Raw genomic sequence first — 21771 nt, 5'->3', positions numbered from 1 at the left:
AAATATACACCCTCACCTCCCAGTGCCTGCTCTACCCTGGGTAAATATACACCCTCACCTCCCAGTGCCTGCTCTACTCCAGGTAAATATACACCCTCACCTCCCAGTGCCTGCTCTACTCCAGGTAAATATACACCCTCACCTCCCAGTGCCTGCTCTACGCCCGGTAAATATACACCCTCACCTCCCAGTGCCTGCTCTACCCTGGGTAAATATACACCCTCACCTCCCAGTGCCTGCTCTACGCCCGGTAAATATACACCCTCACCTCCCAGTGCCTGCTCTACGCCAGGTAAATATACACCCTCACCTCCCAGTGCCTGCTCTACACCAGGTAAATATACACCCTCACCTCCCAGTGCCTGCTCTACGCCAGGTAAATATACACCCTCACCTCCCAGTGCCTGCTCTACTCCAGGTAAATATACACCCTCACCTCCCAGTGCCTGCTCTACCCTGGGTAAATATACACCCTCACCTCCCAGTGCCTGCTCTACGCCCGGTAAATATACACCCTCACCTCCCAGTGCCTGCTCTACCCTGGGTAAATATACACCCTCACCTCCCAGTGCCTGCTCTACTCCAGGTAAATATACACCCTCACCTCCCAGTGCCTGCTCTACGCCCGGTAAATATACACCCTTACCTCACAGTGCCTGCTCTACTCCAGGTAAATATACACCCTCACCTCCCAGTGCCTGCTCTACTCCAGGTAAATATACACCCTCACCTCCCAGTGCCTGCTCTACGCCCGGTAAATATACACCCTCACCTCCCAGTGCCTGCTCTACACCAGGTAAATATACACCCTCACCTCCCAGTGCCTGCTCTACCCTGGGTAAATATACACCCTCACCTCCCAGTGCCTGCTCTACCCTGGGTAAATATACACCCTCACCTCCCAGTGCCTGCTCTACTCCAGGTAAATATACACCCTCACCTCCCAGTGCCTGCTCTACTCCAGGTAAATATACACCCTCACCTCCCAGTGCCTGCTCTACACCAGGTAAATATACACCCTCACCTCCCAGTGCCTGCTCTACCCTGGGTAAATATACACCCTCACCTCCCAGTGCCTGCTCTACACCCGGTAAATATACACCCTCACCTCCCAGTGCCTGCTCTACCCTGGGTAAATATACACCCTCACCTCCCAGTGCCTGCCCCCACATAAATAATTGTAAGAGCTTTAGCTCAAGCAAGATTGAAAGTATTGTGTTTTCATTACAGATGCAAAATCTGCGTTTAAATCTACAAATGTAATAAAGTCACGAGAGCAGAAACTCCAGGAACCGATCCAGGTGGAGCCAGCGCAGCAGGAGCTCCTCGACGAACCATCGGTTACCGGTACACGGATCATACAAGTATCGCCAAAACCTCTCGAGAAAATCAGTGATTCAGATCCAGCAGCTTTAAGAGAAACTTATAGTGGTACGAGCGATTGTAGGATCCAGTTCCGCAGTTCTGGATGTCGGTTTAAATTCTGTCTGGAGTTCATTGGAAATGAATTAGTTTTACTCTATGGGCGTACTCTTTTATGACCTCCGAAGTCACCATCGAAATCTCGGGTTGGCTCCACACAAAATCTGAATCACACCACCTCGACAGAAAGGAGGTTTCGGAGACTCCAAAAAGTCACGTAACCAATAAAAGAGAACGATTGGAGGCAAACGGATTCTCCGATCTGATAAAAGAGTTCGCCCTATAGGGTCTGAACTGTGGAACTATGTAACTACTATTGGTGCTGTTTCTATCTCGTAATATTAATGTATTTGTATTGATGTTTATTTCAGGAGCGTTTGGTACAATTAATGAATTAGGCAGATCTTTTACGCCGGATCAAATGAACGTAGAAAGTTTACTACAATCTGGAAAATATCTGACAACGACTCTCAGCACAGAGCAGACGGATAAACACAGCACTGAACAGACGGATAAACCATCGACGAGTACTGCCGATCTATCACTGGCTGCAACTGGACAAACATTGGGTACAACTGGTCAATCTGATGTGTTCCGTACCGGGACACTAGGGGGCACTGGCTATTCCGATTCGTTTGGAACTCAAAGTTCAGAACAGAAAGAACCCGAAATGAAACTCAGAGGAACGTATACGTTTGATGATGAGGGTTCGAGACCCAGTGCACCTAGAGCTATATCAGTTACAATGCCTCGACAGGATGATACAGAAAGTGAAACAGTTGAAGATTTATCTGAAATATCAGTAGGAGCAGGAGCTGCTCATTGAGCAGGAGCAGGAGCAGGAGCAGGAGCTGATCAATGAGCAGGAGCAGGAGCAGGAGCTGCTCATTGAGCAGTAGCAGCAGATGTGGGTCATTGAGCAGCAGCTTTGGGTCATTGATAATTGATTTAGATGAATCTTAGAATAACAAGATGTTTGTTGTAACTCGCTGTGATATGAGGAATAACAAGCTGGCCTTGTTTTATAACTATCTATATAACTACTAATAAGTAACTACTAATATGTAACTATTTTGAGTAACTACAACTACTTGTATGTTACTATTACTATATAACTGATATATATATGTTAGTTATACTACTATATTTACAGTGGAACCACTATACAATGAACTTCATGAGACCAGAAAATCTATTCATTAAAAGATTTAATAGTTTGCTATATCTAGTATAGAATTATTGAAATGTTTTGAACAATATACTGTGTTTGTAATTACCAATAAATCATTTTATCTGAGGTCGTTAAAACAAGGTTCCACTGTATGTTATTTTACTATTTTTCTGAACCTGTGTAACTTTATTTAGCTGCTTTTATGTTACTATAATATGTATGTAACTACGGTACTATTAGACGTAACTACTATTAGACGTAACTACTATTAGACGTAACTACTATTAGAGGTAACTACTATTAGAGGTGACTACTACTATTATATGTAACCATATGTACTCTCAAATATTCTACTTAAACTCATTTTTATCTAGGTTTAATTGCATTTATGTAATCAATATGAATTTGTAACTGCCTGTGTATTTTGTAAGTCAGTCTATCTAGAATCAGTTAAATTTCATTTGAACATCACCTGTTAAATAAATGAATATGATGGATGTATTGATACCTGATACGTGGTTTCAGTAACAGATGGTGTATGTGTATCATTGATTACTGATTAATTCTAAAACGCTGGACGTTAATTCTATATAAATAAACACAGTCAGTATTCATTCTATCATAGAAACTGTTAACTCATTTAACTCATCAGTTGTGTTTATTATGGTCCTGATGCTGAATAGAGGATGTACAGGGGTGTCCCGGGTTCCAACCCAGTAATTACTGATACTGATTTAGAGTGGTCCTGATGCTGAATAGAGGATGTACAGGGTAGTCCTGGGTTCGAGAACCAGTAATTACTGATACTGATTCAGAGTGGTCCTGATGTTGAATAGAGGATTTACAGGGTGTCCCGGGTTCGAAACCAGTAATTACTGATACTGATTCAGAGTGGTCCTGATGCTGAATAGAGGATGTACAGGGTGTCCCGGGTTCGAAACCCAGTAATTACTGATGATGCTGAATAGAGGATGTACAGGGTGTCCCGGGTTCGATCGAACCCAGTAACTACTGATGATGCTGAATAGAGTATGTAGCAATTATACACTATTACTATTTTCGCCATCTATTGGAATTTCGCTGAACTATCAAATATTTAGAATTGATAATGATAAAGATTTGAAATGCACCATATTTCACATGCGCCATCTACCGAAATATACACATATGGCTCTGATGCTGGTGGATATTCAGGTGTGTCCCGAGTTCGAACACGGATAATCACTGATACCGATTTAGAGTGGTCCTGATGCTGAATAGAGGATGTACAGGGGTGTCTCGGGTTTGAACACAGTAATTGCTGATACTGATTCAGAGTGGTCCTGATGCTGAATAGAGGATGTACAGGGTGTCCCGGGTTCGAAACCCAGTAATTACTGATGATGCTGAATAGAGGATGTACAGGGTGTCCCGGGTTCGATCGAACCCAGTAACTGCTGATGATGCTCAATAGAGGATGCACAGCGGTGTCTCGGGTTTGAACACAGTAATTGCTGATACTGATTCAGAGTGGTCCTGATGCTGAATAGAGGATGTACAGGGTGTCCCGGGTTCGAAACCCAGTAATTACTGATGATGCTGAATAGAGGATGTACAGGGTGTCCCGGGTTCGATCGAACCCAGTAACTACTGATGATGCTGAATAGAGTATGTAGCAATTATACACTATTACTATTTTCGCCATCTATTGGAATTTCGCTGAACTATCAAATATTTAGAATTGATAATGATAAAGATTTGAAATGCACCATATTTCACATGCGCCATCTACCGGAATATCGATATGTGGCTCTGATGCTGGTGGATGTACAAGGGTGTCCCGGGTTCGAACCCAGTAATTACTGATACTGATTCAGAGTGGTCCTGATGCTGAATGGAGGATGTACAGGGTGTCCTGGGTTCGAGAACCAGTAATTACTGATACTGATTCAGAGTGGTCCTGATGCTGAATAGAGGAGGATGTACAGGCATGTCCCGGGTTCGAATCCAGTAATAACGGTACTGATACTGATTCAGAGTGGTCCTGATGCTGAATAGAGGGTGTACAGGGGGATCCCGGGTTCGAACCCAGTAATTACTGATACTGGTTCAGAGTGATACTGATGCTGAATGGAGGATGTACAGGGTGTCCCGGGTTCCAACCCAGTAATTACTGATGATGCTGAATAGAGGATGTACAGGGGTGTCCCGGGTTCGATCGAACCCAGTAACTACTGATGATGCTGAATAGAGGATGTAGCAATTATACACTATTACTATTTTCGCCATCTATTGGAATTTCGCTGAACTATCAAATATTTAGAATTGATAATGATAAAGATTTGAAATGCACCATATTTCACATGCGCCATCTACCGAAATATACACATATGGCTCTGATGCTGGTGGATATTCAGGTGTGTCCCGAGTTCGAACACGGATAATCACTGATACCGATTTAGAGTGGTCCTGATGCTGAATAGAGGATGTACAGGGGGGTCCCGGGTTCGATCGAACCCAGTAACTGCTGATGATGCTCAATAGAGGATGCACAGCGGTGTCTCGGGTTTGAACACAGTAATTGCTGATACTGATTCAGAGTGGTCCTGATGTTGAATAGAGGATTTACAGGGTGTCCCGGGTTCGAAACCAGTAATTACTGATACTGATTCAGAGTGGTCCTGATGCTGAATAGAGGATGTACAGGGTGTCCCGGGTTCGAAACCCAGTAATTACTGATGATGCTGAATAGAGGATGTACAGGGTGTCCCGGGTTCGATCGAACCCAGTAACTACTGATGATGCTGAATAGAGTATGTAGCAATTATACACTATTACTATTTTCGCCATCTATTGGAATTTTGCTGAACTATCAAATATCTAGAATTAACAATGATAAAAATTTGAAATGCATTATATTTCACATGCGCCGTCTACCGGAATATCGATATGTGGCTCTGATGCTGGTGGATGTACAAGCGTGTCCCGGGTTCGAACCCAGTAATTACTGTGATTTAGACTGGTCCTGATGCTGAAAAGAGGATGTACAGGGTGTCCCGGGTTCGATCGAACCCAGTAACTGCTGATGATGCTGAATAGAGTATGTAGCACTTATACACTATTACTATTTTCGCCATCTATTGGAATTTCGCTGAACTATCAAATATCTAGAATTAACAATGATAAAGATTTGAAATGCATTATATTTCACATGCGCCGTCTACCGGAATATCCATATGTGGCTCTGATGCTGGTGGATGTACAAGCGTGTCCCGGGTTCGAACCCAGTAATTACTGTGATTTAGACTGGTCCTGATGCTGAATAGAGGATGTACAGGGTGTCCCGGGTTCGATCGAACCCAGTAACTGCTGATGATGCTGAATAGAGTATGTAGCACTTATACACTATTACTATTTTCGCCATCTATTGGAATTTCGCTGAACTATCAAATATCTAGAATTAACAATGATAAAGATTTGAAATGCATTATATTTCACATGCGCCGTCTACCGGAATATCCATATGTGGCTCTGATGCTGGTGGATGTACAAGGGTGTCCCGGGTTCGAACCCAGTAATTACTGTGATTTAGACTGGTCCTGATGCTGAATAGAGGATGTACAGGGTGTCCCGGGTTCGATCGAACCCAGTAACTGCTGATGATGCTGAATAGAGTATGTAGCACTTATACACTATTACTATTTTCGCCATCTATTGGAATTTCGCTGAACTATCAAATATCTAGAATTAACAATGATAAAGATTTGAAATACACCATATTTCACATGCGCCATCTACCGGAATATCGATATGTGGCTCTGATGCTGGTGGATGTACAAGGGTGTCCCAGGTTCGAGAACCAGTAATTACTGATACTGATTCAGAGTGGTCCTGATGCTGAATAGAGGATGTGCAGGGGTGTCCCCGGTTTGAACCCAGTAATTACTGATACTGATTCGAGTGGTCCTGATGCTGATTAGAGGATGTAAAGGGGTGTCCCGAGCAACCCTGTTATCATAGATATTAACCACCTGGTTACCAGGGGGCCACAGTTTGACTGTTTCACAATCAGACTGCGGTCACTGCATTCAGACCTTTCCACAGTGAGGGACAGGGTGCCAATCTGGGTACTAGGGGGCTCCACAGGTTCAGCCAGTGAAAATATATTGGATGCAGAATAACAAGTCAACATGAAAATAATTACTTGCAAAAAGAGTTTTTATTGTCATGGATCAACGTTAGTTTAACATGACACAAATAAAATTATCACAGGTTACAAAAAATTATCATATTTAAATATAATACATTATCATTATAACTATATGCGCATAAATTATTAGGTAATTTGTTAGATTAGTACAGATATAGATAAGTAAATAGTAGACAACCAAATTAGTTAAGTACTTAATATTCAGATCAGTTAAGTACCTACTTCATAGTTAACTAACAATAGTTTATAACTATTAATTATATATGACAGTTATTACTGGCAGTAAGCCCGAAATCAACTAACGTCATTATAATATGATAATCATTAGGACAATGAAATTATCTCAAGTGTTTTGACTGAATGTAGAATCAGATAAAGTCTCAACGAGGACATTTCATAAATCACCTTCACTTCCTGGTATTTAACGTCACGTATATAGTTCAGAATTTAGTCTAGATCATTAATTTGCAATTACATTGCTCACTATAAATTGCTCAACAACCAAAGCGATTTCTATTCTAAATTTCTTAAAATATTGAAAGATCAAAAATACCCTTCATAATGACAATGTTAGCCGTTATAGATGACTTATAAATGACACTCTGTTTAAGAATAAATAAAATTCCCTGAAATAAAGGTAAATTGTATTGAATTGAGGTCATCGACTAGACAGTTCCAAGGTTTACTAGGTAGCCGCCTCTACTGAGAGAAGGAGATATAGTTTTGCGAATAGTTCCAAATCGGTTTGAATTTAGATAGATCTAGATAGATCGTGTGAAATATGTTTTTTAACTGTACAACTTTTTAACATTTTTTTTGATTTAACAATTCCTTTTTCTTACAACGAAGGATTACACACAATGTTACCTTACGATAATAATAATCATAATAATAATAATAATAATAATAATACAGAAGATAAGAATGCCCAGCATCTTACCATCAGATCATAGTACAATTTATACATCAGAGTTTTACGGTTAAACCTGTACAGAAGTTGTTGTAGTTGTCGAATAAACACTATAATCCGTGTAAACTGTAGATAAATGAAGAAATCCCACAATTCGAATTTGAAATTATACTATCAAATTTATTATTACGAAACCACAACGTTTCGGCTGTTGACTAACAGCCATCATCAGGTGGAATGATGATGGCTGTTGACTGACAGCCATCATCAGGTGGAATCATTCCACCTGATGATGGCTGTCAGTCAACAGCCGAAACGTTGTGGTTTCGTAATAATAAATTCGATAGTATGATTTCAAATTCGAAGCGTGGGATTTCTTCATTTATCAGAAGTTGTTGTAGTTTGGGCCTTGACATTATTGTCTTACACTAAATAGTATTTGATAAATTGAGCCTCTTCACTTCATTGATATGAAGACTGAACAGAGTTTGAGACTGTATTACAGATATCAGTTGTTCAATTCAGTTTCCACACAGAGTTGTTTCAATCAATGCCTCTTTTTCTTTGTACGCAATTCTCACGCTTGGGAAATAAACATTAAGGGCTCAGTTTCACAAATCATTCAGAATTAATGAATATTACTGAAATATCAGTTCATGAAACTGAAAATCGAAATTAATTTCCCCCAAGCTTCCCCTTAACAATAGCTGAGCAATCTGCGTCAGAGAGTTAGAGTTCTTGGTTCAACATCCACAATATTTGTCGATTCTGTTTTTGTAGAATTATAAGGGTTAGGGTCGGGGTTGAGTGAACTTATAATAATGAATAACATACACTGTGTAATATATACATATATAAAGCACCAATAATTCGGATAAATATATATCAGACTGGAATGTGTTTTAAAGAGTCATTATTCACGTTCAGGTCATCGCCCTCATCCTCCACAGCGGCGGCGGCCGAGCAGTGACTCGAGACGACGAGTATCAACTGTGTATCGTTTTAAATCCATCCAATCAGATTACAGTCTCAACCGAACATTTCCTGTGACGCGTACGTCATGTATAAAAATCCATCTTCATCTTTTTCATCTTTATAAATCTCGGCTAACGTCGTCGACATGCTCGCTAAACTTTTGTTGTTTACGATTAAATAAAACGCTTGATTCGCATTTAACGACATTCGGTTTCTGAAAATACAGCAAAAATTCAGAGTTAAAACTAATTCAAATGCGTGAGACAAGGACCCGCTTAACCCAGGAGGCTAATCTACTTTAGAAATTTTTACTCGAGGCCTACGCAATAATACGGCATCCAGTTCCACTGTTAGTACAGTTTTGAATTAAGGGAAGTAATTGAATATGTACTCATATTCTAAATAACTCAATATATTACCTAAATTATCTAAATCACAACAGGATCCTTAGTTGAGAGTTAACTCTAACTCACAACTGTGGAACTGGATCCTTAGTTCAGAGTTAACTCTAACTCACACAACTGTGGAAATGGATCCTTAGTTGAGAGTTAACTCTTTCTCACAACTGTGGAACTGGATCCTTAATTGAGAGTTAAATCTATCTCACAACTGTGGAACTGGATCCTTAGTTGAGAGTTAACTCTAACTCACAACTGTGGAACTGGATCCTGAGTTCAGAGTTAACTCTATCTCACAACTGCGGAACTGGATCCTTAGTTGAGAGTTAACTCTATCTCACAACTGTGGAACTGGATCCTGAGTTCAGAGTTAACTCTATCTCACAACTGTGGAACTGGATCCTTAGTTGAGAGTTTACTCTAACTCACAACTGTGGAACTGGATCCTTAGTTGAGAGTTAACTCTATCTCACAACTGTGGAACTGGATCCGGAGTTGAGAGTTAACTCTATCTCACAACTGTGGAACTGGATCCTGAGTTCACAGTTAACTCTATCTCACAACTGTGGAACTGGATCCTGAGTTCACAGTTAACTCTATCTCACAACTGTGGAACTGGATCCTTAATTGAGAGTTAAATCTAACTCACAACTGTGGAACTGGATCCTGAGTTCAGAGTTAACTCTAACTCACAACTGTGGAACTGGATCCTTAGTTGAGAGTTAACTCTATCTCACAACTGTGGAACTGGATCCTTAGTTGAGAGTTAACTCTAACTCACAACTGTGGAACTGGATCCTTAGTTGAGAGTTAACTCTAACTCACAACTGTGGAACTGGATCCTTAGTTGAGAGTTAACTCTAACTCACAACTGTGGAACTGGATCTGGAGTTCAGGGTTAACTCTATCTCACAACTGTGGAACTGGATCCTTAGTTGAGAGTTAACTCTAACTCACAACTGTGGAACTGGATCCTTAGTTGAGAGTTAACTCTATCTCACAACTGTGGAACTGGATCCGGAGTTGAGAGTTAACTCTATCTCACAACTGTGGAACTGGATCCTGAGTTCACAGTTAACTCTATCTCACAACTGTGGAACTGGATCCTGAGTTCACAGTTAACTCTATCTCACAACTGTGGAACTGGATCCTTAATTGAGAGTTAAATCTAACTCACAACTGTGGAACTGGATCCTGAGTTCAGAGTTAACTGTATCTCACAATTGTGGAACTGGATCCGGATCTATAAAACCCGGCCAATGTTTATAATGTTAACAGATAAAACAGTTAGTGGTTCATTCTTGTTTATAGTCAATGTGATTAATATAACGAATGTATTATATTTCTATAACAGCTGTGTTTTCTGTTGGGTTTAGAGTAGAAAAAAAATCGTTGCTTTTTTCAGATACTTCACAAACAAAAACGTAATCGTAAACAAAAATCAATGAACCGGACAAACTACAGGATACTCGGGGTGCATTCATCGAATAATCTAGAACTTCCTCGTACAAAAACAAATTGTCTAAAGTAGTTCAATTAATTGTCGTCATAAACAGATTTTATCAAGAGAACGACATTGACCCGAGGAATATAATATTCATACAGCCTACATTTTACTTCATTTCCTGCTAATGATTATAATATATGAATCATACGTACCGGATTATAGTCACAAACTGTGACATCGTTAATTCTTGTGGAACTAAGAATTTAGTTTTATCTAAAATTGGTAATTGTGTCTCTTTATGGTAGCGTTCTACTATAACCTAGAAAATAAATATACAATAAATTACTAATCATTTCTGGCTATTATTACGTAATTAAAGTGGTCACGATTGATTCCAGGAAACCCTGGTCAATTCCAGGAAACGCGGGTCAATTCCAGGAAACACGGGTCAATTCCAGGAAACGTGGGTCAATTCCAGGAAACACGGGTCAATTCCAGGAAACACAGGTCAATTCCAGGAAAAGCGGGTCAATTCCAGGAAACACGGGTCAATTCCAGGAAACACGGGTCAATTCAAGGAAAAGCGGGTCAGATCTAAGCCAGGTTTTCATTTCGACAAACGTCATCCTGTTTTTATTCATTTCTATACTGATCATGAATATTGATTAAAAACCAACTCGATGTAAAAATTGTCAGTACTAGGAAACATATATACTAGACTGACAGTGACAGTGTAGCAGCGCACAACACCAACACGTAGGATAACCACACAGCTGTGTTTCACTGACTGACTGACTCTTACTGTTACTTCTAAGAATTACTGTTTTATTACTGATTTGATATCAACACTTACAGCTGCACTCAAAAATAAAACCCGCAGTAGTTTGATGAAACAATGCGAGTCTTGTGTTCAAACATGCCCCCAATACAGACAAACAGTACGAAATGTCTCCTTGAACTAACGTAGTTTAATATCAACATTTAGATTATAATCTTCAGGAATTCTGTATTCCTGAAGTATTTATTCCTGTATTGTAGGATTTACTGCATTAAACCCATTATACACAAATCTAAAAGATCAAAAACGAAATTTATCCAGAATTAAAGCAAATAATTGAAAGACAAAATGTTTCAGACTCAGCTGAGAGTTCGGAGAGTGAAATGTTGATTTCTTACTAATCAATTTTTCAGGTAATGAATAAATTTCGTTTAAAACCTTTCAAATTTATAAATAGAAGGTTTTAAAAATCTATTCTCCAGAGTCAGGTTACTGCAGCGCTTTTCTAACAGGTAGGCCTACTTACGGGAACTTTTGTAGGAAATTTAGCTCTAATACCAGCCACTTCATCTTTCCGCGTAGCTGTAAAATAAATAAATACAGATTGAGTTTATAATTATGTAAGATTATTACCTGAAATAACAAACTATTCACAGTAAAGCTCAGTTATAACAGTAACAACTCAACCTGGTTTAATATTGATTGAAACATATTGAATAATCAGATTGTTCTAGTAACAGCAACATTCATTCATAAATATCGATACAATTTACACCTAACATGTTAAATACTGATTACAATAATGTGAGAGGCCCAGGCCCTTATTACTAAATATATGAACGTGTAGCAACACGTTAGTGGCAGGGGCCCGCATGGGCATCGGAGCCAGTGCTGTCAGGGCATCGGGACCAGTGTTAGGGCACGGGGTCCACTGTCATCAGGGTACTGGGAACTAGTGTCAGGGTACTGAGTGTCCTGACACTAGTTCCACTGGGATCAGACTGCGATTGGGGCCAATGTGTCGCAGTCACTGGTGTCAGTGACAGGACAGCGTGTAGTAGGCCACACATCTCCCTCAATCACCTAGTCCTCTCCAGCTTATTAACATACTCATTAAACATATGGCTGGTTGTTTAATTAATAGGCCTAATTAATATAATCGCACAATATTCCTCACTCACTCACACACACACAGTCTACTGACAGTGACACACACTGTGACAGTGACACTGAAGAACAGACTAAAAAACATGTGATTATGAAATACTTACAAAAACTTTTTCTCTGTTTAAATGTTTTTCCGTTATTGTCATTATTATCAGCAGGCATTATGAGTGTATATTAGTATGTATGGAATCAGTGAGATCCTATTCCTCTTTATTCCTCGTATTAACCTGTCTATACACAGTAGCGCTCTATGCGACGACTATACTCACAGAGCTGAATGCGGGTCACATGCCACAGATGGCGCACGGCATGACGTCATCAGCCAACTGATGACGCAGTGGTTAGGGTTCGAATCCCGTAATGTATCGTATTTTTATTCCTAGGAAGATAAATTTCGTAGGTTTATAAAAGTAAACCGTATCTATTTCAAACGTAGCTGGATACAAATCAATCTGCAGTTAGAACAACCGCTAACTTTATTCCTTCCCTGCAGCAGGTGGATGATTGATATTAGTATATAGTATATGCAGTACTTAGTTATTTTCAATTAGTTCGAGATATCTCAGTGTCGAACACAGGGGCTCGTATCAGAGTTGTAGGTAATGTAAAAACGATAATCTGTTAATCCAATGTCTATAGTATATATAAAATAATATACTATATACATTGGATTAACAGATTATCGTTTTTAAATTACCTACAACTCTGATACGAGCCCCTGTGGTGTCGAGTGCCACATGAAGTCATTGATAAGTGATGAGGTCATGGGCGCATGACTCCGATTCCTATACTCCGTTCCTATTCTTGCGCTCCTCATTAAAACTCTCGCAAAAACTGGGAGAAAACTAAAATATTTTCACAATACAATTAGATTATTTATTGAGTGAAATATAAATACAGTATTTACACAGATAGAACTCGGAACATAGTTTTTATACAATCATTTCCAGTTCTCGAGCGTATTCTATCGCCTGTTTAGCTAAATCACAAGCTGGAACAATCTCCTCAGTTTTCTTCTCTTCGTGATGAAACTTGAAATATTTATTCGATCCCAATTTCCAACCGCGCTATAACAAAATATAATAAACAGTTTCACAGAATGAATCCTGTGTATTTGACACGTTAGACTTTGAACTATAGACACTGATATTCACTATCATAATGACGTCAATAAATCACTGAGTTCCGGGTTCAATAAACACTTCATTTATAAATATCTACTGTCTTCACTAGAGGGAGCAGTGATCTAGATAATACAATTAGGGATTACTCCACTAGAGGGAGCAGTGATCTAGATAATACAATAAGGGATAACTCAACTAGAGGGAGCAGTGATCTAGATAGTCTAATTAGGGATAACTCAACTAGAGGGAGCAGTGATCTAGATAGTCTAATTAGGGATAACTCCACTAGAGGGAGCAGTGATCTAGATAATCTAACTGTGGATTAGAGGGAGGGGAAGGGAGAGGGTAAACAATCAGCATAACCTATGTAATGTTTGAACCGGCCCAAATAAAGTTGAATTCATGAACTACTGAACTTAAGAGTTTAAACTGACCCCAGTTGCGTAATCCTTCATTTGTTTCTCAGATTCAAAATATAACATTCGTCTGGCTTCAGAAAACGCTATTTTTTCATAAGCTTTCTCTAAACATCCTGCGATTTCATCCCTGAAAATATAACAACAAAATCATCTGTAATACAGTAACAGTTTGTTTAATATCAGTTTCTCTAAGTGAGTGAAGTTACCTGATTGTATCGAGTAAAATGTCTATGAAGAAATTGTAACTTTCAGCTGGAACATTACCTCTCGCTAAAAATACCTGAAATATGGAAAACGAATGTAAAATTATTTGTAACTTTAGATAAAATGATCACCTCAAATAAGGCCGTTTTCGAATGTGCTCTTCTGGAAGAAACAGATATCTGAGGCATGAGAATTAGGGGGCAGAAACTTCTAATCAAAGCAATCAAAGGAGAAAATTCCTCTTCCAGAAGAGCGCAATCAAAAAACGCCCAAAATTCCTCTTCCTGGGGCCAGTTGCACAGTCGTGAATTCAGTCCAAAAGTGATCTTAAATCTTAAGACTGGTCTTTAAGTTGTTAGATTGGCTATGGAATTGAGTTGGCCTTAGACTGGTCTTAAGTCTAAACCATGACTATGCAACTGGCTCCTGCAGAGCGCAATCGAAAAACACCCAAAACTTTTGCTTTTGGTTACAGTAAATACAGAATAATAAATGAAAGAATATTTACTTTATTATAGCTTCCTTCCATGAGATATTGTTCCATCGACACTGGGTGTTTTATATAGATATTTGATTGTAGTTCTTTAGCCGGCAATAATTCAAGTTCCTAAAAACATCAATCAATTTAAATACAATTCTAATTATGGTGAAAAAAGGAATTCAGAATCAGATCCTGAGAACGGAGTATGAATAAGAACTTACAGTGTGAAATTCTGCAAGACGGTTTTGTGAAAGTAAACACAATAAATTCAAACCAAGCAACTGATATTTGTAAGCAGATTCTGGTAGATCATCGCTGAAACAATCAATTAATATATATTCAATTACTACAATACTTGTCAACATGCCGACCTGTCAATGTGCTGAACTGTCAATCTGGCCAATCAATCAGTCAGACCTGTCAACCCGCTGACCTGTGAACACTCTGACCTGTCTGTGAAACTTACCGATAATCCAAATAATAACTCTTTAATTGCGCCAGGTATCTTTCGAACGCTGGAATATCTTTAACCGCGATCGCCCATTGAGCTCCGATCTCTAATATATCTCCTGAAATACAAGTTTAAATTTGGATTTCAATCTCAGTAGCTGAGGCTGGAGAAGTTGGGTGTCGACTATCTGGCCGACCTGAGCCAGCAGTTGAAGTTCAGTAGTTTAGATGGAAGAACTGATAAAGCAGTTCAGTGTCGTCAGTACTCAACTCAGTGAGTAATCGATTTCTCTCTACTTACTAGCAACTAATAATTCTTGTTTTGTAGCATTTGAATCACTGGTTGGAAGAAATGTTAAACTCGTTAATGCAACCTGAAAGTAGAGAGGAGTGAGTCAGTGAATGTACTGATCCTGACCTGGGGAGAGAGGAGAGTGGGGGAGAGAGGAGAGTGGGGAAGAGAGGAGAGTGGCCAATGAGGGAAAGAGGAGAGTGGGGGAGGAGAGGAGGAGAGTGGGGGAGAGTAGTCTAGTACCTAGCCGTTGTTCGTTGTACGGAACCCTAACAACGACTGGTAGTATTCAGACTAGGGGGAGAGAGGTCCAGCCTCCAGGTGAGAGAGTGACTAAACAATTTTTGGGAGAATGAAACAGCGATATTGAGTAGATCCAGTAGATTGCGATGGATAGACTGGAACCAAGCTAAATTAATCTCACCTTCAGTTTCTTCAATAGGACTCCACATTTCTCATAATTAGAAGGCTTCCTGTTCCATTCTTGAGTTAGATTTTGATACATAGACACTACTTGTTTCAGAGACGCCATTTTAACCGGTTTACTGCGGTTACGAAGACATTTACCGCGCGCGAGAACGCTTGGTGTGAGGACCTGGTGTCACGTTGCCAGTCCAATAACATAGACCGACAACCAGTCTAAACTTAATGCAGTTTTTAATGACTTATCTCAATAACCTACGCAATTTTGGATGGGTGCCATATGTAGAAATATACTTATTTATACAGGAAGATGACGAAGTGCCGTGATAACCGATTGTCGCGAGTGGTGAATACTATTGACTATTAACGATGTCCGGTACAGATGGATTCCAGACCAGGCTATTATTTCAACTCAACCCGTATCAGAAGTGCAGCATGAATAGTAACTTCATTAATCCTTTGAATGTCACCGCTGTCATTTGTCACCGTTTCGGCACATTAAGTTATTATTTTATATGGCATGGTCTGAAACGCTGCAGGTGCATGCTTAAAAGGTGGTTAACTCTTTGCGCCACGTCCGCCCAGTCGAGAATAGGTCATTCTAAACCACGTGGCGCTATACCGTTAGATACCCCGTTACCCGCGATAACATTCTAAGCTGTTAAAACTAAAATGAAAAAACCTGTTGTAGGTGACAGCACCACACGGTAACAGCTTTCCACATTTATCAGATGTCCCTGATTGATGCCGGTTTTGACGATTAAGATTTTTTGCGATTCTACCCGCATCGTAAATGCAGCATGAATAATAACTTCATTATCCATTAACGTCAATTAATGTCCCCGGTGTCATTTGTCACCGTTTCGGCACAACAAGTTATCATTTTATATTGCATGGGCTGAAACGCTGCAGGTGCATGCTTTAAAGGTGAAGTTAACTCTTTGCGCCACATCCGCCCGGTCGAGAATAGGTCATTCTAAACCACGTGGCGCTATACCGTTAGTTACCCCATTGCCTATGATAACCTCCTAAGCTGTTAAAATGCACCAGCTTTTTGTTAAAACTAAAATTAAAAATCTTGTTCTAGGTGGCAGCACCACACGGTAACAGCTTTCCATATTTATCAGATGTCCCTGATTGATGCCGGTTTTTACGATTAAGATTTTTTGCCATTCTACCCGCATCGTAAATGCAGCATGAATAATAACTTCATTATCCATTAAGGTCAATTAATGTCACCGGTGTCATTTGTCACCGTTTCGGCACAATAAGTTATCATTTTATATTGCATGGGCTGAAACGCTGCAGGTGCATGCTTTAAAGGTGAAGTCAACTCTTTGCGCCACATCCGCCCGGTCGAGAATAGGTCGTTCTAAACCACGTGGCGCTATGCCGTTAGATACCCCACTGCCTATGATAACCTCCTAAGCTGTTAAAATGCACCAGCTTTTTGTTAAAACTAAAATTAAAAATCTTGTTGTAGGTGGCAGCACCAGCCGGTAACAGCTTTCCACATTTATCAGATGTCCCTGATTGATGCGGTTTTTGCCGATTAAGACTTAATTTGCAGCGATTAATTGATTGTAAAACATCATTGAAACATGGAGAATGATATTCTGGACACTTTAGAAGATTTAGGGTTCGTGTGGAATATTTATAAACAATGTTTTCTCTGCAAATAGATGTTTTCAGACAATAATCGTTCGGTATTTATTGTGATGGTGTTTATTTGTAGGTATCAAGGCGCTCTTGTTGAAGATGGAGCGTTAGAGAAAGCATTAGAAGAGGGGCCCAGATCAATAGCTTATACTCAATTAGTTGAATGGTTGGTCAAACAGTTAGCTGTTTATAATTCTATTGAGGACACAGTTAATGCTGTCATAGGTAAATATATTACTACTCTACTCAGCCTGAACCCTGCTGACCCCTCAGCCTGGACCCTGCTGACCCCTCAGCCTGGACCCTGCTGACCCCTCAGCCTGGACCGTGTTGACCCCTGGCCTCAGCCTGGACCCTGCTGACCCCTCAGCCTGGACCTTGCTAACCCCTCAGCCTGAACCCTGTTCACCCCTCAGCCTGTACCCTGCTGACCCCTCAGCCTGAACCCTGCATTTTTGTCAATGTAAGGTATAACGATATTCAGCACTTGGCTATGCAGTAGTTATATGGGTCCAGTGAATGATTATTGTTATGGAATATATTTTGTGTATATTTTCAGATAGCAGTGATGCTGGAACATTTCTATTAGAATTAAGTGGATTTCTCCGTGAATATGGTTTGTATTTGAACATTTGGAATGAATTAAGTAATATTTGAATGATTTAGGATGAACTGATTTTGATTGTTGTAGGTTGTCCACATGGTGCTCTGATCGAAGGTCCGATTAATGATAGATTATCCACACGTGAATCACGCCTACAACTTTTAGGTACAAAATTGAGATTATCTCTCATTGAAATTCCACAAATGTTAGTTATGTGTAGGAAAAGGATCAGACCCCGCCCTTGAGATTTAATGTTTGATATTTTCAGATTTTTTACAATCCGAGTTGTGCGCTTGTCGTATTATAGCCGATACTAAACCACATCTTCTTACTAAAGCTCAACAGGTTGAAATGCAGGTAATTGATTTCACACTAGAACCAGCTTAATTCAGATCATTCATCGGGATTAAATTGAAATCCGTATCAAACTGATCCGAATTACATCGGTTTTACTGTATATTAAAAACATCATGATATCAACATCCAGTTTTTGAGATTGTGAGTTGAAATGAGTACATTTTCAATGAGTGTATCTCACGTATCTCCTTGGGCTGCAATTGCTCAAAGGTAAAAGTTATTATTATCAACTTTTGAACAACTGCAGCGCCAGAACTGTGTACCGGGTAACTGGTTAGTCACTGATATTATGAAGCTAGTTATAAATTTCTTTGTTTGAATATGATTCCACAGTGGTGATTTAGAGTTAATTTTGAGTTAGAGTTAGTTCATTTCACTGTAGCATGTATTTTATGTATTAGGCTGAAAGTGAAGTAGCTGCACATTTGAAATTGGCGTGTATGGCTTTAAGATTTCCGAAACCTCCTGCAGATATCACTCCGTTTAAACTCTTCTCAAAGATTGAATCCAAGGTTCGTAAATCTCACTCGTTTCGCATCTGTATTTCTGTGAGAAACAATCGATTTATTTTGAATTTTTTTTCGAATTTCAGGTTAAAGAATTAATGGCGTCTCTTCCTACGGATTACTTAGGGAAACCGTTATTGAATTGTCGGTTGTCAGAGAAACAATGGAATCATTTAATGTCAATAAACAGTGCTTTAACGGAGGAATATCAGTTGAGACGTGAAATGGTGTTAAAACGATTAGATGTTACAATACAGTCGTTTATGTGGTCTGAACGTGCCAAGGTTTGTCTAAATAGATTTACTTCATGTGTCCAAGGGCCGGTTGCATAGTCATAGCTTAGACTTAAGACGATTCTAAGACCAATTTAGTTCTATAGCTGATCTAACGACTTAAGATCAGTCTTAAGATATAAGACCACTTATGGACTTAAGTCACGACTGTGTAACTGGCCCCAGATGCACAGTGCTGACTTTAAAGGCCAATAATGGTCGTAAATGTGAAGGTTCCAGGCCACTTTCAGTCTGCATTACTGGGTTCTCTGTTTATGAAGTTTTTGCCTCAGTAATAAATGAAATTTTGTTTTGTTTTATTTCAGGCAAAAGAAGATAAAATAGCTTCAGTATTTCAACCATTACGAACTACAATGAATGCTAAATCACATGTATCTATAGCTAGTATTTTATCAGCTCGAGATGGTTAGTATCTAACTTTAAATCTTCAACTGTAGAATTTGAAATATTTTTTATAATGTTTTTTTGTTTGATAATTTTAAAGATCTGACGCGAATAAAAAAGACAAGTAGTGGTACAGCGAGAGAGAACACTAAATGTGCTGTAAATCGAGTTCTTATCGGAAAGGTAACTAATGGTTTACTCTCTGCATCCAGTTCCACAGTTTAGGACATAGTTCCACATTACTAATTAACAGGTCCCAGTTCCACAGTTCAATCCCTAGTTCCACATTACTAATTTACAGGTCCCATTTCCACAGTTCAGGATCCAATTCCACATTTCTCGACCCAGTTCCACAGTTCAAGACCCCAGTTTTAGGTTGCAATATGACCCCAGCGATAAAATATTGGAAATTCTAACTCTACCGTCAAACTACAGTGGAAATGTACTCTGTAATTCTAAACTGGTTGTTGATTCTTAAAGCGATTATTTTAGGAATCATCAGTTTTTAAGACCAGGTATAAACGTAACAAGATGATGTTTAATTGCAGGTACCGGATCGCGGTGGAAGAGCCTGGGAATTAGAACCACCTCCTCCTGAAATGCCATCATTTATGAAGAGACAAGATTCTGGTCGAGGAGGTTAGAGTCATAAAATACTGACTTACAATTCACACGGTCGAGCTTCCACTCAGAATACATGTTAACATTTCTATTGCAGGTCGTGGAGGCGGTAGAGGGTTTGATAGAGGAGGCAGAGGAGGAGGAGATAGAGGAGGCAGAGGGGGGGGAGATAGAGGAGGCAGAGGGGGAGGAGATAGAGGAGGCAGAGGAGGAAGAGGTGGAGGTGGGGACCGAGGTGGTCGCGTACAAGGATCCTGGTCTGGTGGTCAGCAAGGCGGCAGAAATCAAACCGGCTATAACCAGTACCAAAACCAGGGAGGTCATAACCAAAACCAGGGAGGTTACAGTCAAAACCAGGGAGGTTACAGTCAAAACCAGGGAGGTTATAGTCAAGGAGGTTACAGTCAAAGCCAAGGCGGTTATAGTCAAGGAGGGTACAACCAAAACCAAAGAGGTTATAGTCAAAACCAGGGAGGTTATAGTCAGGGAGGTTACAACCAAAACCAGGGAGGTTATGGCCAGGGAGGTGGATTTCAACAGGGCTATCAGCAACCTGATCAAGCATTTTCTCATGAAGGAGGTTATGGAGGAGGGAGAGGTCAGGGAAGGACCCGCGGAGGCCGAGGAGGTCGTGATCGTAGATATTAAACTTGTGTCTCATGTAATAATTTGTTTGTGTTTGTTTTTATGTCGTTCAAACCCTTCTGGATTAACCTCATGCTCGCACCATGAAGGCTGTAATGTAAATATAGCTGCCAAGCAGCGATACCAGAGTTTTTCTGCCTTGCTCCTCTGAAATGGTAGATCTCACTGAACTGACAGTGAAATGTGAAACATTCAGTATAAATTGTGTGTGTATTCTATTCTGTTGCTATGGTTACTATGTGTAAAAGCGATCGGTTGGTTTTTACGATACTTCACGGAATCGCTAGAAATAAACGAATAGTTTCTCATTAATATATTTTTGTTTTGGTTGTGATTTGCGGGAATGATGATGACGGAGTGTCACACGTCGCTTGTCACTTCATTATCGTCTGTTTGACTGCTGGCGTATTTGTGTATTTATTCGCATATCCGACAGATGGCGAATGTGTGCACGACACGTCAGAAGCGACCTTCGATCAACGCGACATTAGTTCGCAAGTTAAAAAGAACGGTTTTCGGATTCTATTTTGAGCCTGTCAAAACACAGATACACATCCCAGAAACAGAGACTAATTTTAAACGCTAGAAATCCCACAATAAAAACAGCAAAAACGAGAAATTTTATTAGAATCAGTTGGGTCTAGCTGGGAGTGATGCACTTTGCAGTTCGTTTGGTTTGAAAACAAATTTGAAATTGTTATTCCAATCCCGCATCTCTCAGTGAAACCTGATATCAGACTGGTAGACGACGGACCGTGTTGAAATAGAAGCCATTATAAATGTTATTCTAATTACGAGTCTCACAAATAAAATTGTTTACACAAATATGAAACGACTATAGGTAGAGGAACA

At 39.8% G+C, this 21771-nt stretch overlaps 4 protein-coding genes across 4 annotated transcripts in view; 2 read left to right on the top strand and 2 right to left on the bottom strand.

Moving 5' to 3' along the window:
* LOC141915258 (uncharacterized) overlaps positions 1–3164 on the top strand; it is a 46540-nt gene extending 43376 nt beyond the window's left edge. The window contains exons 27-28 of the mRNA XM_074806727.1: positions 1231–1431; positions 1794–3164. Of these exons, the coding sequence (XP_074662828.1) occupies positions 1231–1431; positions 1794–2248 (656 nt within the window). The 3' untranslated portion in view covers positions 2249–3164. The remainder of the gene's footprint in view (positions 1–1230; positions 1432–1793) is intronic.
* Positions 3165–7997: 4833 nt separating this feature from the next.
* LOC141907607 (microtubule-associated protein 1 light chain 3 gamma-like) lies at positions 7998–12750 on the bottom strand. The gene is made up of 4 exons (XM_074797303.1): positions 12562–12750; positions 11817–11872; positions 10725–10831; positions 7998–8881 (listed from the first exon to the last, which is right to left on the bottom strand). Exons 1-4 carry the CDS (start codon positions 12617–12619, stop codon positions 8722–8724), a joined length of 381 nt encoding a protein of 126 aa, XP_074653404.1. The 5' UTR covers positions 12620–12750; the 3' UTR covers positions 7998–8721.
* A 569-nt stretch (positions 12751–13319) lies between these two features.
* LOC141910048 (26S proteasome non-ATPase regulatory subunit 8-like) lies at positions 13320–16021 on the bottom strand. The gene is made up of 8 exons (XM_074800751.1): positions 15852–16021; positions 15437–15509; positions 15152–15254; positions 14907–15000; positions 14713–14811; positions 14207–14280; positions 14016–14127; positions 13320–13524 (listed from the first exon to the last, which is right to left on the bottom strand). Exons 1-8 carry the CDS (start codon positions 15957–15959, stop codon positions 13390–13392), a joined length of 798 nt encoding a protein of 265 aa, XP_074656852.1. The 5' UTR covers positions 15960–16021; the 3' UTR covers positions 13320–13389.
* A 1103-nt stretch (positions 16022–17124) lies between these two features.
* On the top strand, positions 17125–21214 carry LOC141903064 (protein FAM98A-like). Its single transcript, XM_074790948.1, has 11 exons — positions 17125–17489; positions 17586–17734; positions 18069–18125; positions 18201–18278; positions 18382–18470; positions 18872–18982; positions 19063–19260; positions 19575–19674; positions 19754–19836; positions 20202–20292; positions 20372–21214. The coding sequence occupies exons 1-11, from the start codon at positions 17452–17454 to the stop codon at positions 20920–20922; spliced, it is 1545 nt and encodes a 514-aa protein (XP_074647049.1). The 5' UTR covers positions 17125–17451; the 3' UTR covers positions 20923–21214.
* The last annotated feature ends 557 nt before the right edge of the window (positions 21215–21771 follow it).

The sequence above is a fragment of the Tubulanus polymorphus genome, chromosome 1 (genome assembly GCF_964204645.1).
Source record: "Tubulanus polymorphus chromosome 1, tnTubPoly1.2, whole genome shotgun sequence".
Taxonomy (NCBI): Eukaryota; Metazoa; Nemertea; class Palaeonemertea; order Tubulaniformes; family Tubulanidae; genus Tubulanus; species Tubulanus polymorphus.
This window is presented reverse-complemented; position numbering and strand designations above follow the sequence as displayed.

Coding starts and splice junctions, on each gene's coding strand:
- LOC141903064 (XM_074790948.1), top strand. CDS start 17,452: ATGGAGAATGATATTCTGGACACTTTAGAAGATTTAGG. Junction 17,735..18,068: donor CACAGTTAATGCTGTCATAG/GTAAATATATTA, acceptor GTATATTTTCAG/ATAGCAGTGATGCTGGAACA. Junction 19,837..20,201: donor ATCGAGTTCTTATCGGAAAG/GTAACTAATGGT, acceptor GTTTAATTGCAG/GTACCGGATCGCGGTGGAAG.
- LOC141907607 (XM_074797303.1), bottom strand. CDS start 12,619: ATGCCTGCTGATAATAATGACAATAACGGAAAAACATTTAAACAGAGA. Junction 11,873..12,561: donor TAAACAGAGAAAAAGTTTTT/GTAAGTATTTCA, acceptor TTTATTTTACAG/CTACGCGGAAAGATGAAGTG. Junction 10,832..11,816: donor AATTTCCTACAAAAGTTCCC/GTAAGTAGGCCT, acceptor TTTATTTTCTAG/GTTATAGTAGAACGCTACCA.
- LOC141910048 (XM_074800751.1), bottom strand. CDS start 15,959: ATGGCGTCTCTGAAACAAGTAGTGTCTATGTATCAAAATCTAACTCAA. Junction 15,255..15,436: donor ACAAGAATTATTAGTTGCTA/GTAAGTAGAGAG, acceptor CTTGTATTTCAG/GAGATATATTAGAGATCGGA. Junction 13,525..14,015: donor TGAAGGATTACGCAACTGGG/GTCAGTTTAAAC, acceptor ATTTTGTTATAG/CGCGGTTGGAAATTGGGATC.